Here is a 17,289-nt window from a genome sequence, read left to right on the forward strand (position 1 = left end):
GCGCCTTACCGACTGAGCCACAGGCGCCGCCCGATCAATATAAAATTTCTTCACAAGAGTGTTTATGTAGCCGGGTGTTGTGGTGGGCACCTGTAGTCCCAGCTACTCGGGAGGCTGAGGCAAGAGAATCGCTTAAGCCCAGGAGTTGGAGGTTGCTGTGAGCTATGTGATGCCATGGCACTCTACCTAGGTCCATAAAGTGAAACTCTGTCTCTACAAAAAAAAAAAAAAAAAAAAAAAAGAAGTGTTTATGGATTATGACAGCAGTATTTCACCCAAGTTAACACCAAAAGAAAGTAAGTAGTAATTTTTTTTTATATAAACCAGATAATATATATTGAACAAAACCTACCATGGTTTTCCAATAAGCTATTTAGGAACTGGGCTGCAGGGATGTGACATAGAATTTGAAACATGCAGGTGAATTTCTAAATTCTGAGGACTGGAAAATAATATGTCCTCAGCAGTTTCAGCCTTTGTTCCATTTTCCAACCTCTCTTTTTTTTTTCATGCCACATTCTAATCCCTTGACCAATTACCTGCTAATTGAACCCCTTTAGGATCATGCTCCTCTTTTAGGACTTCATTTAGTTGCAAAAATGAGCCCATTAAGGAGGTAAAATTTTAAATGAGTGTGCAGAGTAAAAACAATGAGGAAAGGGAAGATGACAATACTCTAGCCAGCCAGTGTAGGCTTTGTCCACACCACTTGTCTATACCACGAGACAGCTTGCCAGGGGACTCTGCAATCTTCTGCAGAATCCGTTTACATGCTCCAGAAGACCCCAAGGAAGGGCCGAGGAAGAAGCCAGCTCTTCTCTGGCCCTACTGAGAGGGCTGGTCTAGCATCCCCAGTCAGATTGCCACAGGCTGTCTGCCTAATGGCCTGTGTGGTCATGGCCTGCTCTGAGGGAAAGTGTCCTCAAGTGGGAGCAGAAAACAAGAACATTCAGATCACAAGTCCCTTCTGCTCCCTGGTACCTCAGAGGTTCTCACCCTCTATCAGTAACAGTTCTGCCGCGAACCAACAGGAGATATGCAGATACAAAGAGGAGGTTAATTATGGAGCCCAAGAAGTCCCACGATGTGTGGTGTGTATGCTGGAGGCCCACGACAGCCCATGCTTTAAAGCTCTGTCTCAGTCTGCAGGCCGAGAACCAGGAGAATCAATGTCCGAGGGCAGAAGATGGATGTCTCAGCTCACATGGGAGGAAAATTCATCCTTTCTCCTCCTTTTTGTTCTGTGTGGCCTTCAACGGATTGGGTGATGCTTCTCCACACTGGTGAGGGCAGATCTTTACTCACTCCACTGATCTAAGTGCTATTTCTTCCAGAAACATCCTTACAGACACACACAGAAATAACGTGTAACCAGCTATCAGGTTACCCTCAGCCTAGTCAAGTTGGTGCATAAAATCAACCGCCACAGAGCCCTAGAGGATCTGATGAGAGCTACACACCGCATCCCCACAGGCCTGTGAGGCAGATGGACTAGACTCTGCCCTGAGTGGCGGAGGTCCCTGGATTGGTAAAGCCTGCTCATGGACCTGTCACCCGGGTTAAGAAACCTGCCCTGAAATCCCCCTTTTGGACACTGTATTACTTAATGCCTCAAAAGAAAATCTTCATTAAAAATTTCTTTTAAAGCTAAGATTTTCTCAGAAAAACTGTGTTCCTCTTCGATACAGGTAATATTTTGTTTCTTTGACAACTCTCTCTGTCTAGACTTTCAACTTATCTGTACCAACCACAAGGACTCTTTAAGATCCGGTTATCTGTTTCTGCCTCTGGTCCTGACTTCCTACGTGAACTTACATTTTCTTTGCTCCTGACTTATATTTATTTCTTACTTATATTAATAATTTTATGCTGTGTGCTTTTTGTTCATTTTAAACCTACCCAAATGCTTCATAGAACAAACAAGCAAATAAGGCAATTTTAAGCTTTTGATCCAAATATTGGAATCCAGACAGAAAAAACACGGAAGCCCCCCCACCCCCCGGCCTTTCAATCAAAAGGCAGCTGTTAACTAGTCCCTATTATTAAGGTCCTATCATTTCTTTTCATTGAAAAAACAAACATCTGTATCTTCCCAGCCACAATTAAGACTTCTGGCCTTTAGTTAAAGGTAGTGTCAGTCTGGCCCTGGGCTGACGCTTTGGTTCACTGTAGCACCTGCAAGTTGACTAAGATGCGGCAGCTCCAGCCCCTCAAACAGCACTGAGAGTGTGCAGATGTGCAAGTGGGCGTGGGCTCTGAGTCTGGGCCGCAGGGGTCGGGTTCACCCGGGAACTTGGATGGCAAGAAAACGAGATTTTTACCAACTTCTGTTTTTTTTTTTTTGTTTTTTTTAAGATAGAGTTTCACTATGTCGCCCTTGGTAAAGTGCTGTAGCATCACAGCTCACAGCAACCTCAAACTCTTGGGCTTAAGCGATTCTCTTGCCTCAACCCTCCGAGTAGCTGGGACTACAGGTGCCCGCCACAATGTCCGGCTAGTTTTTAGTTACAGCTGTCATTGTTGTTTAGCAGGCCCAGGCCAGGCTCAAACAGCCACCTTCAGTGTATGTGGCTGGTACCCTACTCACTAAGCTACAGGCACCAAGCCACCAACTTCTGATATTTAGCATTTTCTTCTATTATTAAGTTAGAAAAAAAGAAAAATCACACAAGTACTGATGTCCCTGTGGCTTCCCCCATCCCCCCCACCCCCCGGAAATCACATGGATGTTCCTGATCACATCACAGTTCTTACAGACACCTCAGGGTATTATGCTCATCACCACTCTGAAACTATGGCAGCTATCAGCCCTGTGGTTAGACTGCACTACATAATAGATCAACTCAGAAGCATGTATGTTATCATGTCAAATAGTTCATAAAGTATCTTGGTAACTGTATTTTAAAATAATTGGTTTCCTTGAAAATCCTATGCATCTTATGTATTTTAAAACATTGTTCTGAGATGGGACCCAAGGGGATTCACAAGGTGCCAAAGTGGTCCAAGACACAAAGGGCTGACACAGCCATCAGCCAATGTGCCTGCACTGCCATTCCAGCACATGGCAAGTGCTGGCAGAGGCGGAAGGATGATCACACACTTAATCAGAAACAACTTTTCAAGTAATGCTCCAAGTTCCCTAATTAGTAATATTGCGTAAATTAGTTCAAGCCACTTTAATCAGCCTCAGCACAAGGCAGGTATTGTCACTGATTACTTGGATGCTTTCACGGGGCTCATAATGGATGTGAAGGAGCGCAGAGCTGAGGGGCTTGGCTGATTGCTCCCAGGTTACTGCTCAGCATTCAGGCCATACACGTCCTACTGAAAAATCCAAGTGCCGACAGCCCCAGCCCATTCTGGGGCCTAGTGGTATTCGAACTAGGATGTCACTTTCCTGCCTAGAACCCTCCTTTTATCTTTTCTGTGTTAAAACTGTAGGGTGAACTGCCTTTAAATTTAGGCATTTCTTGAAGCCTAGAGTAGGCACTTAAAAACCCAAGGCTAATTATACAGCTGAGGAAATGAATGTGATTTAACTAAGCTGCTTTTTGCAAAGACAAACAAACAGGCCCTCCTCTAATACAGACAAAAAGGTTTCTGTTTAATGGAAACTTTCTGAGGATCTTGTATGTGGTAGGCAGTGCAGGAACTTACCACTTACATGGCAGGGAGTGAGCCTGTCAGTTACACAAGAGATAACATGGAAGGGAAGTGCCAGTCAGTCTCCAGGGAACTGCAGAGCACGATGCCGCGTGTTCACTCTGCGCAAACTCCCAAACCCAGGCAATCCACTTTGACTGTCAAGCCTGAAGAAATACTCACCTGAGCATATCTGAGGATGCCCACAATAGCACTACCTATATTAGCTCCGGCCTGGGGCTACCACAAGATTATCAGTCCTGGGGCGGCGCCTGTGGCTCAGTGAGTAGGGCACCAGCCCCATAGGCCGAGGGTGGCGGGTTCAAACCCAGCCCAGGCCAAACTGCAACAACAACAACAACAACAAAAATAGCCAGGCGTTGTGGTGGGCGCCTGTAGTCCCAGCTGCTCGGGAGGCTGAGGCAAGAGAATTGCATAAGCCCAAGAGTTAGAGGTTGCTGTGAGCCATGTGATGCCACGGCACTCTACCGGAGGGCGGTACAGTGAGACTCTGTCTCTACAAAAAAAAAAAAAAAAAAGATTATCACTCCTGGTTATGACCAGGAGGGAGGATTAACCAATTAAGAGACTCCCGTCCATAGGAGGCAAGGTAGTTATTAAAAGCCTGACATAAATCTGTACACACAAACATAAAAAGATTTTGCCAATAGATGAAAAGAGGAAAAGTAAATTACAGAACAGTGTACCCAGTATGATCACATTTATATTTAAGAGAAGTTGAATCACATGTTTGCATTTAGCTTGGGTGACCCCAAGGGAAAGCACTTGGTGGGAGACAAGGGCCAAAGTTTATTCCACATACAGATTTTAAACCTTTAAAGAAAATGCATTGACATGTTACCTGTATAATTTAAAAATCTAATAAACTAACAATAAAACTGGACCCTCTCTACCCTAGTCTAAATGCTAGAGAAAATTTTTCTTAAAAACAGAAAAATTTCATGTTTTCATGTATCTGTATTTCTAGATGATTCACTAATGTAACACAAACTTTAGACGTGCTTAGCACAAAATAGGCACTTAACATGGATTTGTTAAATAAATGAACGGAACTTGCACTGGGCACTTCCCATGCTGCTGGTGGCATGCGAAGGATCATGGGAGACACACATTCTGACCTGCATTCACTGAATTCATCTCCACATGCTTCTCACTGGGAACTAAATGAAAATACACTTGAAAATAAACACATACCTCTACTGCCCTTTAGGAACTTGGAGCCGAGCTGGGGGGAAGTGGACTCGCAGATGTTGGAGGAATGAGATAAGGCCCTTTTCTGGCTGCAGCCTTAATACTGGCTTTGTTTTTTTAATTATGCCTCTGAGGGGCAGCTTATCATTGCCTGTCTTGTACCAGAATTATGTTCATGTGTTTGTGTCTGCCCAAGTGCAGCCAAAAATACCAACCTTCCTGGACTGTATGAACCACAGGAGTACCAAAGCAAAGGCTCTATTCTCTGTGTAAAGCCAGCACGCCAAAGCTTTCTACCTTTGCCGAATGGCTTTCTTCCCAATTAGACATCTCCAAGTACAGAAGGAGTCTTGACGGCATTTGGCCATGGCTACTCTGATCAGGACCTCGACCCAGGCCTTCACATCTAATTTAAGGTGAATGGTTACTGAACTAGATGAAACAGAACCTCCATCTCTCTCTGGCCTTTTTCCTGATGGAAGGGCACGAGTCCCTTTATCAGTAATTCTACTTTACATTCCTGCAGCGTATCCCACTCTGATGATTCACTTACTCTCCTCTCCAGCCTTCTGCAGCCCTATTTGCAGAAGTCCAGCCCATCTTTCCCTTGAAGTTAAGACTTTTCTCCCTAAGTGGATTATCTGCACTCATCAATAGCAAACATCACTTCTGGGCATGCTCTCTCTCCTCCAATTTGCTGAAACATTTCTGAATTCAATTCCATTTTTATATTGTATCACTTTGGTCCCAAGAGAAATAGTCCCAAAAATTCAAATAAGATGTCTGGGATGCTTTTAACTGTGAAAATGTGGTGTACTGTACAACAGATGTGCAGAACTTGACTTGGGGAACTACAATGAAAAGCCTTCTACTGCCAGTGATGAAAGGCTTCTTCATCTATAAATCCAAAAGTATTAATTGTGTAGATTTGGAAGTCTTATCCAAAACCCACTGGGCCCGATCTCCTCTGAAAGTTGGAGTTTTAAAAACTTTAGAATGGTAATTCCAGGCATGAAGCACATAGTAAATAACACCTCAACCTGATGCTTGGGGAGGACCCTGAAATGAACCAGTTTCACTAGCAAAACATGTGAATATTCTAAGTAGGATTAATAAAGACTTAGCCTCATGTCATTTCAAGGCAGCGTTGCTCCCAACTGGGTTAGTTTCATACTTAAGAAAAAACTCTTTGTTTCCAGAGTCTTCTAAACTTTGGAAGGGCAGATAAGAAATTATGGTCAAGTACCTGCCCTACATCAAAGAGCCAGCTGTAGCTCTCCTGGACATTCCACATAAAGATCCTTTGAAGCAGATATGCAGGGTTATTTTCCTAAACCTTAAAATGAAGTTTCGAAAGTCCTGCATAGGAAAGGTCATCCAGTTTTGTTCAAACTGTTACATAAAAAGCAAAACAAAACCTATAAACTTAAAGCACTTCCTTTGAAAGCTGAGCATGATAGATCTAAAGGAATGACAGTTCTCATGCTAAACACCATTATCTTTAACACTTAAAAGGAATTTTCACAACCCATTTACACACACACAAACATTACATCTAATACACTGAAAAGAAAAAAACAGAGGGCCCTGTGCAGTTTAGCACAGACTGAGTACCATATCTGAAATGCTTGGGACTTGGATTTCAGATTTTTTCAGATTTTGAAATATTAGCACATACATAAAAAGATGTCTTGGGAATGGGACTGAAGTCTAAACGTGAAATACATTTGTTTCATATGTACCTTATTCACATGGCCTGAAGGTAACTTGATAGAATATTCCTAATTTCGGGTGGCACCTGTGGCTCAAGGAGTAGGGCACCGGTCCCATATGCCGGAGGTGGCGGGTTCAAACCCAGCCCTGGCCAAAAACCACAGAAAAATAAATAAATAAATAAATAAATATCTAAAAAAAAAAAAAAGAATATTCCTAATTTCATGAAAGAAAGTGTGTGCACAGAGCCAGCAGGAAGCACAGCAGACGCGTCTCCCTGCCCCTGAGAACAAACACTCCAGGGCTGCCCGCTCCTGTGGGCAGTCCCCCACTCGCTGCCGTGAGCAGCCGCTTTCTCACACCTAAATGCCTCACAGTAAAAGCTGTGATGTCGCATTACTACAGGAGAAAAGTAATGTGTTCAGGGCCACTAAGCCCATTAGCATTACCAGAACCGTCTAGCGGGTGAACAACCACAACGACAGACAGGGCGGGCTTTCAGTGGCTACCTGTGACGCTGAGTTTTGATTAAAAGGTTAATGTACGTTATATTTTATCTTCTGGTGAGAAGGAACATGGTGTTGAGGGACTAGGCAGTAGGTCCTCTAGATTTGCAGAGGTGTGCTGCTGGATGGCTTTGTAAAATATTTCCTCAGAGTCATCTGCCTTATTAACAGTGGTTTCTGTGCTTAGAAGTCTTTGACTTAATAAACTGACGTGATTTCTTTTTCTGTTCTGAATGCACATTGCTCTAGTTCTTCAATAGCCTGTACATTACTATTGTTTGAATATCTGTCCCCCTCTCAAATTCGTGTTGAAATTTATCCCCAGTGTGGCAGTACTGAGAAGGTGGGCCTTTCAGGGGGGAGGCGGAGCCCTCATGAAGGGGTTAAGCCACTCGTGAATTACTGGGTTATCAATGGAGTGCACCTGGTGGCTTTCTGCGAACAGGAAGCAGACCTGAGACAAATACTCAGCCCCTCTGCCAAGTGCTGAGAAGACGGCCATCACCACATGAAGTCCCTGCACCTTGACTTCTTGGCCTCCATGCTACTGAGAAATAAATTTTAGTTCTTGTAAATTACCCAGTTTCACATATTCTGTGATAAGCAAAAGAAAATGGACTGAGACACACATTGCACCGTGTCACCTGTAGGCACCTAGACACGCGCTGTACCGTGTCACCTGTAGGCACCTAGACACGCGCTGCACCGTGTCACCTGTAGGCACCTAGACACGCGCTGCACCGTGTCACCTGTAGGCACCGAGGCACGCGCTGCACTGTGTCACCTGTAGGCACCGAGGCACGCGCTGCACCGTGTCACCTGTGCACTGAGACACGCGCTGCACCGTGTCACCTGTAGGCACCGAGACACACGCTGCACCGTGTCACCTGTAGGCACCGAGGCACGCGCTGCACCGTGTCACCTGTAGGCACCGAGGCACGCGCTGCACCGTGTCAGCTGTAGGCACCGAGGCACGCGCTGCACCGTGTCACCTGTGCACCGAGACACGCGCTGCACCGTGTCACCTGTAGGCACCGAGACACGCGCTGCACCGTGTCACCTGTAGGCACCGAGGCACGCGCTGCACCGTGTCACCTGTAGGCACCGAGGCACGCGCTGCACCGTGTCACCTGTGCACCGAGACACGCGCTGCACCGTGTCACCTGTAGGCACCGAGACACGCGCTGCACCGTGTCACCCGTAGGCACCGAGACACGCGCTGCACCGTGTCACCCGTAGGCACCGAGACACGCGCTGCACCGTGTCACCCGTAGGCACCGAGACACACATTGCACCATGTCATCTATAGCACTCTTTCTGCAGTTATTAAACATCACCTGCAATGTCACTATTACAGGCTGAATATCTCTTATCCAAAACGCTTGGGACCAGAGGTGTGGAATTTTCTACTGTGATGCTAGGTCAGTGCTCCAGAAGTTTCAGATTATAGAGTATTTCAAATTTTCAGATTAGGGATGCTCAACATGTAACAGCTTCGCAAACTTTATTGTTCATAAGACTCACTTGGGGACATTGTTAAAATGCTGATTATGACCTAGGAGATCTGGATGGGGTAAAGACTGGGCACCTCGGACAAGCTCCAGGTGCTGCTCTGGGGACTGCCCCGAGAAGCCAGGCTGCAGTGGGGAGTGCATGAGGTTCGGAAACAGATGAACTTGAGTCCTCCACTTATAAGCTGAGTGGCCTCGGGCAAAGTAATTCACTGCTCTAAGCCAGTCTCCCTGCCAGGCAAAATGGAAATAACAATGGCACCTGCTTTGCAAGACTGGAATGAGTAGATGAGCTAGAAGCACAGTTCCTGGCAGATAATGGACCATCTGCTAACAGCTTTGGCAGGCTTAATAATGTCCCCCAAAGATGCTCAACATTCCTAACCCCTGCAACTTGTGAACGTTATTACCTTATATGGCAAAAATAGGGCTTGCAGATGTGATTAAGTTAAGGATCTTGAGATGGAGAGATTATACCAGATTATTGGAATGTGCCCAATATTCACAGTGGAGGAGTCTGAGTAATAGAGAATAGAGAATGGAGCAGAGGTCAGAGGAGAGAACATGCAATGCCGCTGGCTTTGGAGATGGAAGAAGGGGCAAGAAAGAAGAGATGGGCAGCCCCTGGAAGCTGGACCCTCCAGAAGGAAGAGCCCTCTGCAGACTCATGTTGGACGTCTGATGTCCAGAATGAGAAGGGAAGGAACATGTTGAAGTCACTCAGTTTGCGGCAACTTTTCACAGCAATGACGAGAAAGTAACACATCATCTATTAGAGTAATGCTGATGCAAGCTTGCCTCCCTGTGCGGAGCAGAGGAGTTCTAAGGCTTCACCTGGACCATGCGACAGGGGCCCATGCAGAGGGGACACGCCAAGAGCTCTCTGCGGAGACTTTGTATGAAGGGAAGAGTTCATCCCTATTGTCTGTTTTGTGTGATTATGGGAAATTTTTTTTTTTGTAGAGACAGAGTCTCACTTTACTGCCCTCAGTAGAGTGCCCTGACGTCACAGGATTCACAGCAACCTCCAGCTCTTGGGCTTCCGCGATTCTCCTGCTTCAGCCTCCCGAGCAGCTGGGACTACAGGCGCCGCCACAACGCCCAGCTATTTTTTTGTTGCAGTTCGGCCGGGGCTGGGTTTGAACCCACCACCCTCGGTATATGGGGCTGGTGCCCTACTCACTGAGCCACAGGCGCCACCCGATTATGGGAATTTTTAATAAACAGGGATGGATGTGTGTGTGTATGACAAACTATGCTAAGGGCTCCAAGGAATCTCTGCTCCCCTAATTGTACAATCCCATTTCAATTTGTCAGCTTTACACATAATTGTTGAAATCTAACAAGGCTCCTGGGACAGTGTCAGTGGGTCGATGCCTCAATGTCAATGGACTGACAAGAGTAACCCTGGGCTCATGAGGAAAGGGTGAAAATCAATGGTCTCAGTATTTGTACAAATCTTCATTTGGTATTTATAATGTGGCTTACCCCATAGCGAAGCTTTATAAAACAATAAAATACCAAGATAACCAAAAAGATCTTTGCAGAATGAAAATGTGTCTCAAAAATAAAAAGACAAAGAAGCTTGCATTTCTCAGGGTTTTCCCTGGGGCTTGGCACCAAGGGCTCCTCTTAGCCTCCAAGCTTTTTTGCTTCCCTCACCAGACTCTATCCCCATATCAGCACCTGGTCTCTCATTCCCACTATTATTCCACAGCCTCTAGCACTGTAACCACACTCAGTTTGCACACAGTAAGTGTATGTGGATAAATGAATATTATGATGGATACTTATAATTGAAAAGTGTATTATTACTGTCACTAAAAAAAGCATTACTCCGAATAGTTCTTTTTCTCCATTTTTAACTTAAATCTACGTGGCCCAAGATATTATTTATGGTAGAACTAAAAGTATGCTGATTTTATTTGCCTATTAATATATGCACCTGGTAATTAACAATGTGCTTAAGCAGTCAGAACAAATAATTACTTTTCTGATGTCTACTGCCTTGCATGAGCTGAACAAGAGGAATGCTGCCTACTGCATATTAAAACATGGTAACTAGTTTTAAAATGTTCTGTTTAATCTCAGACCACAATATTCAAAACAGTTACAGACCTTTCATATGTGAAAACCCTATAAACAGTCCAAATTTTCAGAATAGATTATGAATTCTGCTTGAGTTACATGGAATATAAAATACATGTTCAAAAGTTTGCCAATTCACATTTACAAAATCTTTTGACCAACTGGTAGGACGGATCATAAAAACCACATCTTTTAATTTATAATGTTTAATTTATGCTCACTGTATTTTATTTAAGAAGCAATGTAATTGCATGGATAGCTTTTATTTTTAATCTGATTTTGAAATATGACTGAATACATTAGCAGAATTCAGAGTGAGTTTGGTAAACATCTATGAGAACATGTTATATAATTCTAGTGAGCCCTGTAATATTCTGTTTTTAAGGAGAAGAAACCACTGAACAGAAAAATATTAAATTTGAAATTTTATTTTCACGTGTCCAATAAAAGCAGATGTTTGTTCACTGTGTGGTCCAGAGTGAGAGCTCTAGCTGACATGCATATAGGGCCATATAATCCCAAAGAAACCGGTGAACTGGAAATTAGACCATTTGGGAAGTGGCATTAATCTGTTTGGTCTGCCTATCACCTTGGTTCACCTGAGAAAGCTCTGAATGCTGCTATCATGTCTGATTCCTTCTGAGGCCAAGGCACTCTGCAGTCGCTTCAAAACTGTAGTCGCAGCTAAAACTTTAGCTCTCACAAAACAGAACTCAGGACCATCCCTGTGAACGTTCTCTGCACCAAGCTGCTGAGATGTTCATTGCCTGTACAAAGGTATAGAGCGCTCTGTCCCTGTACTGTGTAGCCCCAGACTGCTGAGGTTTTTAATTCCTCCTGCCTCAATAGGCTCTTGGCTCAGAATCTGAGCCCCTAAGATGATGAGGGGTTTGTGCACACTCACCCAGTTCATTGACGGCAGGCATGGGCTGGCATCGGCCACCCGAGCTGTAAGTCAGGTCTCTGCCCGTTACCCTCATGTTCTCTCGCCTATCCTGCCACCTGCCATGATAGCAGCTTCACCAGGGAGGACACCGTGGTTCTACTTGGTGAGAGCCAGCGACGTGGCATGTCCATATATACGGCTGTGTAAAATGCAAGTAAGCCAAGAATGAGGGTGGGTCTCAGGGTTCTCTCTGCTGGCTACATGCCCTGGACTTTAGACAGAGCAGTTTTCCCTGCCCTTTTCCATTCATCATCAGGGTTTGTTCTGGTTTTGTGCCTCAGTGGGGAAGAACTAATGCACCCAGGCTTCCTCCAGGGTGCCTCAGCTCCTAAAAGAGTCAGACATCGCAACAGGACTAAAAGTCTTGGTTTGTAAGGTGAAGTTAGCCAAAAACAGATATCCAGACCTGTTAGCCAAAAACAGACCAGTGCTATGTTTTCTACAATGGTTTTTAGGTCACCTCTGCCTCCTTAAGGGATAGGGGCATTTTCCATTTGCTTATTAACTTGCTTGCTGGACTTTATTCTTCCCTAAGAGAGGACTTAAGAGTAGAAAAAAACAAAAAAGGAAAAGCGTTTCAGAAAGCATGTGTGATTGTTGTGTTTCTAGTATTTCACTCTTCTTTAGAGAAACCACCTGTTCTTCAGACCACATGGGTGTAGTGGACCCAACCCTACACCACCGCTGCAGGGGGTCATGTGAGCTAGATGGGTCTGGGACTTTGATTGAACCACCAACACTATGACAAGCATATAAACCCAGAGCTCCCAGGAGCCACTATCCAGCAAAGGGCCCCATGTGAATGAAAGGAGAGCTCAGTGATGGAAGAGAGGAGTCCTATTAACAACCTCTGCACCCCTGAATCCAGCTGTACCCGAAGCCCAGATCTGCCCCTGTACTTCACAATCCTGTGAGGCAACACATACTCTAAAAAAAAAACCTAATCCAGTTTAAATTAGACTTCTGTCACTTGCAACCAAAAAAGCACCAACAAATACATGGAGAAATAAAAGCGTTAAGAAGAAAGGAAATGAGAAGATTACATTTATGGATATGGTGTGTCTGGAAGGAGTTCAAGTTTGTCCCTGGAAATGCAGAAAGATGATACGTGGAAATCTGTCCCATTTTTCATATGAAGCTCAGATGATCAGAACTGCAGTTCTGCCTAATTACTGTGATTAATCTCGCCAAACTCTAAATATAAAATGAGTGTGCACTCTCTGGAGCTTAGTGATCCTGTAACAGTCATGAAGGGGAAAAATGTGTCTGGAGCAAAATGAGGAGGAAAAGTCACAAGTGACAAGCCAACTCTTACCTGGCATGGCATGGATGAGGTCACCACACAGCACCAAGAACCTGGGTTTGGGGTTCAGCTTGTTGATGGCCTGGACGGCTTGCTCAGTTAGCCGGATCTCCTGCTCCCACTCATCACCGCCACTGTCACAGTTCCCAGTGGACCAGGCCTTCATCAGTCCAAACTGCGGGTCTGCACCCTGGATAAAGTAGAATGGACCCTTCCATTCCCTTTCCTTTTCTTAAAAAAGAGAGAGAGAGAGAAGAGAGAAATATAAAATCCACCAGGGAGAGCAACCAGGTTACCCATGCAAGTGGATACAATATTTTTCCTAAATTAAGTAGGTCATTTTAATAAGTTGCTGTTCAAACATACCATTTTCCTGTCACAGTCTAGAGATTTTGATTTGTACTAATTATGCCTGGGACCTGGTGATTCCCAAAGGCCAGGAAAAAGCACGTGGGCTGCTACAGCCATGTGGCCAAGCTGTTTGTTTATGAGCTTGGCGGCCGCAAGGAAGCACAGAGACACAACAGAACAGTATATATGAATGCTCAGTAATAGTTTCTTAATTAGAATTAAAAATGCCAAAGACTGAATGCTGCCAGAAGTATTATATTTAAATTATGAGGTGAAGAGAAATGCATACACATCTTTTCTGCCAGGTTTTGTGGCACCATTTGCACTGTTTCAGGGGAATGTGACAGAATTTTAATTATAAAACTTGGTGCTCTGAAGCTCTGGCTATCTGGTGGAAAACAAGGGGCCAAAATGAAATCTTGAAATGAGTAAGTCAACAAGAAGAAAGAAAGAAAGAAAGAAAGAAAGACAGACAGACAGACAGAAAGAAAGAAAGAAAGAAAGAAAGAAAGAAAGAAAGAAAGAAAGAAAGAAAGAAAGAAAGAAAGAAAGAAAGAAAGAAGGTAACACTGCAAAGAAAGGCAGTATGAGATAGCAAGGTGTGAGGCGGGGGGCTGGGTGGGGACTCTTTATGTTCTGGAAAGGGCTTCAGGTCCCCTGGAATTGTCCAGCTGGCTCTTCCGGTTGGTGCTGCTGGACGGAATCTTTGCGGGCCTCAGTTATCTACCCTTATACATCTCAGAACTGCTCCTGGTGCCTGCCTGGGCAGAGCTGGAATGGCCATTAGTGGGCATGGAAACCCTGTGGTTTCAAACTTGTCTCTTACGGAGGTAGCTACAGAACCCTGGCTTTAATCACAATCTTACGTGGCAGACCAATGTCGAAAACATGTAAAACAGAGCTGTTCCCAGGGAGCAGCATCTGGGACTCCCACTGCCTGTGCTGGATCTGGGGAAGGACAGAGGACCCCCAACCTGCAGCCCCTTTCTTCATCTCCAAAGGAAACTGAGGCTTAGGAAGATGGCATGATCTGCCAAATGGCCCATCAGCACTTAGCAGCAGGGACAAAATTACCTTGTAACCTTGAGACTGTTTTCTTTTTAATAAATTAATGCATTATGCACGTTAATTAAATAAATGGCATTTTGTTTGCAAGTCATAATGATAGTATAATTTCCAGAAAGCTCCTCAAAATCATTTCATGTCCATGTGTTTGATATGTTCATCTGTTCAATAAATATCTACTGAGAGCTCATGGTTTGCCAGGCAGGCCCCATGTGAGATGCTGGTGATATGAGGGGGACTGTGAAGAAGAGGTCCCTGCTGTCCTAGTGTTTGATTCTGAGCAAGAAAATATACAGTGAACAGCTAAATAAGCAGGGAAGAGACAAGAGAGCCCTATGAGCTGTGCGAAGAATCAAGAGTCAGGCAGTGGCTGATTTAATTAGATGGACAGGAAAGGCCCCTCTGAGGTGAGGACATTTAAGCTGAGATCTAAATAACAAAAAAGAGCTACTGGTAACCTTTTAAAATACCACAGCTACCTTCCCACCCACCATACTCAGCTTACTATCATCTGAGAGTAGACTCTGGCTTTAGGCCACCTTTCTCTTCTTAATTTTTCAGAATTTTACAAAACGTGTGAACAAACAAAAAAACTTTTACATACACTAAATATAAAATATTCTATATTTTATAGAATAAAATACATGTGCATGTTAACCTACCAGTCCCTGACCACACCACCGATGTTGAAACCAGCTGGAAATCAGTCTGAACAAAGCCTAGCAGGGACAGATGGATCCAACTCTCTTCTACTCAGCCCTCACCATGTGGGGTAGAAGGACTCCAAGACAGCCCCAAAGATCCCTGCCTGGAGATCGCACATCATTGTGCAACCCTATCCCCTTTAGTGGAGCTACCCCTAGCAACCTGCTTCTAATAAACAAATACCATGATCGGAGGTCCCTTCACAGGGCAGGCCAAAAAAATGACTATGAAATTCATTCTTTCTCCTCAACTCCCTTCTTCACTCTGGAGCCCTTAATCTGGAGGTAAAAAGCTGCCATGTTCTAAACAGCCCTATGGAGAGACCAAGAAGGGGGCAAGAAACAGGGAACCCCCTGGCCAACATCCCCTGAGGAACTGAATTCTGCCAACAACCATGCCCATGAACTTGGAAAAGAATATTCCCCTGTTGAGCTTTTGGATGAGACCACAGCCCAGCTGACACCTTGACTGAAACCTTAAGAGACTGCAGCAGCTAAGCGGCACCCAGATCCCTGCAGAATCTGTGAGAGACTACTTATCTGCTGTTTCAAGCCGCTGAGTTTCGGGATAATTGGTTACACAACGATAGTTACCTACAAGGCAGGCACTGCAGATAGAGGGACCTTCAAGAAGGACCCAACAAGATTTCCTGAAGATCTGAATGCTGTCATAAAAAAAAAAAAATTGAGAATCTCCTTTGTCTTTTTAAGTTAATTGTTGGCATCATTTATTTATTTTGCTTCCGTAATAACCTTTTTATACCACTGAATGCTTTTAGCTGTGTTCCTATTTCTGAGGCTATTTGCAGGGTTGTTTAAACTGGATGAATTAATCAAAACCAGATCAGGGAGGTGATCAACGCTCCAGGGCTGCTGCATAAATCAACCTTCTACAATGGAGTTTATAAACAGCTCCCTAAAGCAAACATTTTAACAAATAGTTTCCCATGACAAATAGAGTTTCAAATTGTCAATAGTCCTTGGAGCTATTAAAACAAATCTTTCAATATTACTTGCTTACTTAGTAAAAACTTAGAACCTGGATTTATGATGACATGGTATAAAATAAATAGATTTGACCTAAAATAAATGACAGTTCACCTATCAATAATGAAATCTAACTTATCTAATAAGATAATTTGCTGAGTCAGGGCTCTACAATCTCAAAAGCAGCTGGATCCTCACGGGTTTCTGCTCCAGAAGAACCTGACGGTCTTTGATCTCATCTGAATTTTAATCAAGGCTGACTTGAGGATATTTTAGGAATCCTTGAGGAGGAATCTTTTGTAAATGTATACCTCTCCCAACCCTCAAAAGGTCAGCTTTGTACATTATGAAAGTGAATTCTTAACAGTATTTATGTTGGATTATTTCACCGGAGTTACCCCCAATACAGGGTCCAGGTATAAGTTAAGAGATGTCTAGAAGGGCCAGAGAAAGCTTGTGGCACCATCCCTCCCAGGGCAAAGTCCCGCATCTCTGGAAGCCCTCTGGACACACTGTTCTGGCAATCTGAGCTATGGAAGTCTGCATAAGCTGAGGTCTGTCGCTAAAGCACCCTTATACATGCAGCATTTGTCATTATGAAAAAAAAGACACTTAGGGAACCAGTTGTTTTTCTCCCTAGCTTTCCTAGATAAAGAGCTTAAATATGAGACAGCCCAGTTAAACAGAAAATGCCTGACAACTCCAGTCAAGGAGTTGAAGTGCCTGGAAATGAGGGCTGAGGAAGAGGGACAAGGTGGTCTCCTGAGTGCAGCAAGAGGGCAGCTACTCATGGGCACAGAGAGCAGCACCGAGCCCCAGACTCTGTCCTTGCATCGGCATCACCTGGCCCCATCCCAGGCCTACTGAGTCAGCACCTGCATCTCCCTGAATCCCCAGGTGACTTGTGTGCACATCCAAGTCTGGGCAGCTCTGGCCTGCAACTAACCAACGTGCTTTAACTTACCAGCAATTTAATGATGCTGGATGAGAAATAGAAGCAGAGAAACTTTTATTTCCCTAAACCAAAACAACCCGTCACGGGGGTTTTGTTGGTGGTGGTGGTGGTGGCATATTTTTTATTTTGTTTTGGTTTTGTTTTGTGTATTTCTCTGTTCATTTTTTGAACAGAGCTGGCCTATGTCAGCTGTTTGGCCCCAAACACTTCTTGGTATTATTGATTACTATCTAACGATCGCCCTCTAAATTGCCTTTCAAAACCTAATCAAGTTTCTGTGAAAGGTAAGAACTTAAGTCAAGAAAT

At 44.3% G+C, this 17,289-nt stretch overlaps 1 protein-coding gene across 5 annotated transcripts in view; it reads right to left on the reverse strand.

The window, feature by feature from the left end:
* CPPED1 (calcineurin like phosphoesterase domain containing 1) overlaps positions 1-17,289 on the reverse strand; it is a 167,902-nt gene that overhangs the window by 130,564 nt on the left and 20,049 nt on the right. For 4 of the 5 annotated variants that reach the window (XM_053555819.1, XM_053555815.1, XM_053555814.1 and 1 more), the window contains exon 2: positions 12,934-13,152. The exons of the other annotated variant lie outside the window; for it this stretch is intronic. In XM_053555819.1, coding sequence (XP_053411794.1) covers positions 12,934-13,152 — 219 coding nt within the window. The remainder of the gene's footprint in view (positions 1-12,933; positions 13,153-17,289) is intronic. 5 annotated transcript variants of the gene reach the window in all.

Source organism: Nycticebus coucang, chromosome 12 (assembly GCF_027406575.1).
Source record: "Nycticebus coucang isolate mNycCou1 chromosome 12, mNycCou1.pri, whole genome shotgun sequence".
In the NCBI taxonomy this organism is placed as follows: Eukaryota; Metazoa; Chordata; class Mammalia; order Primates; family Lorisidae; genus Nycticebus; species Nycticebus coucang.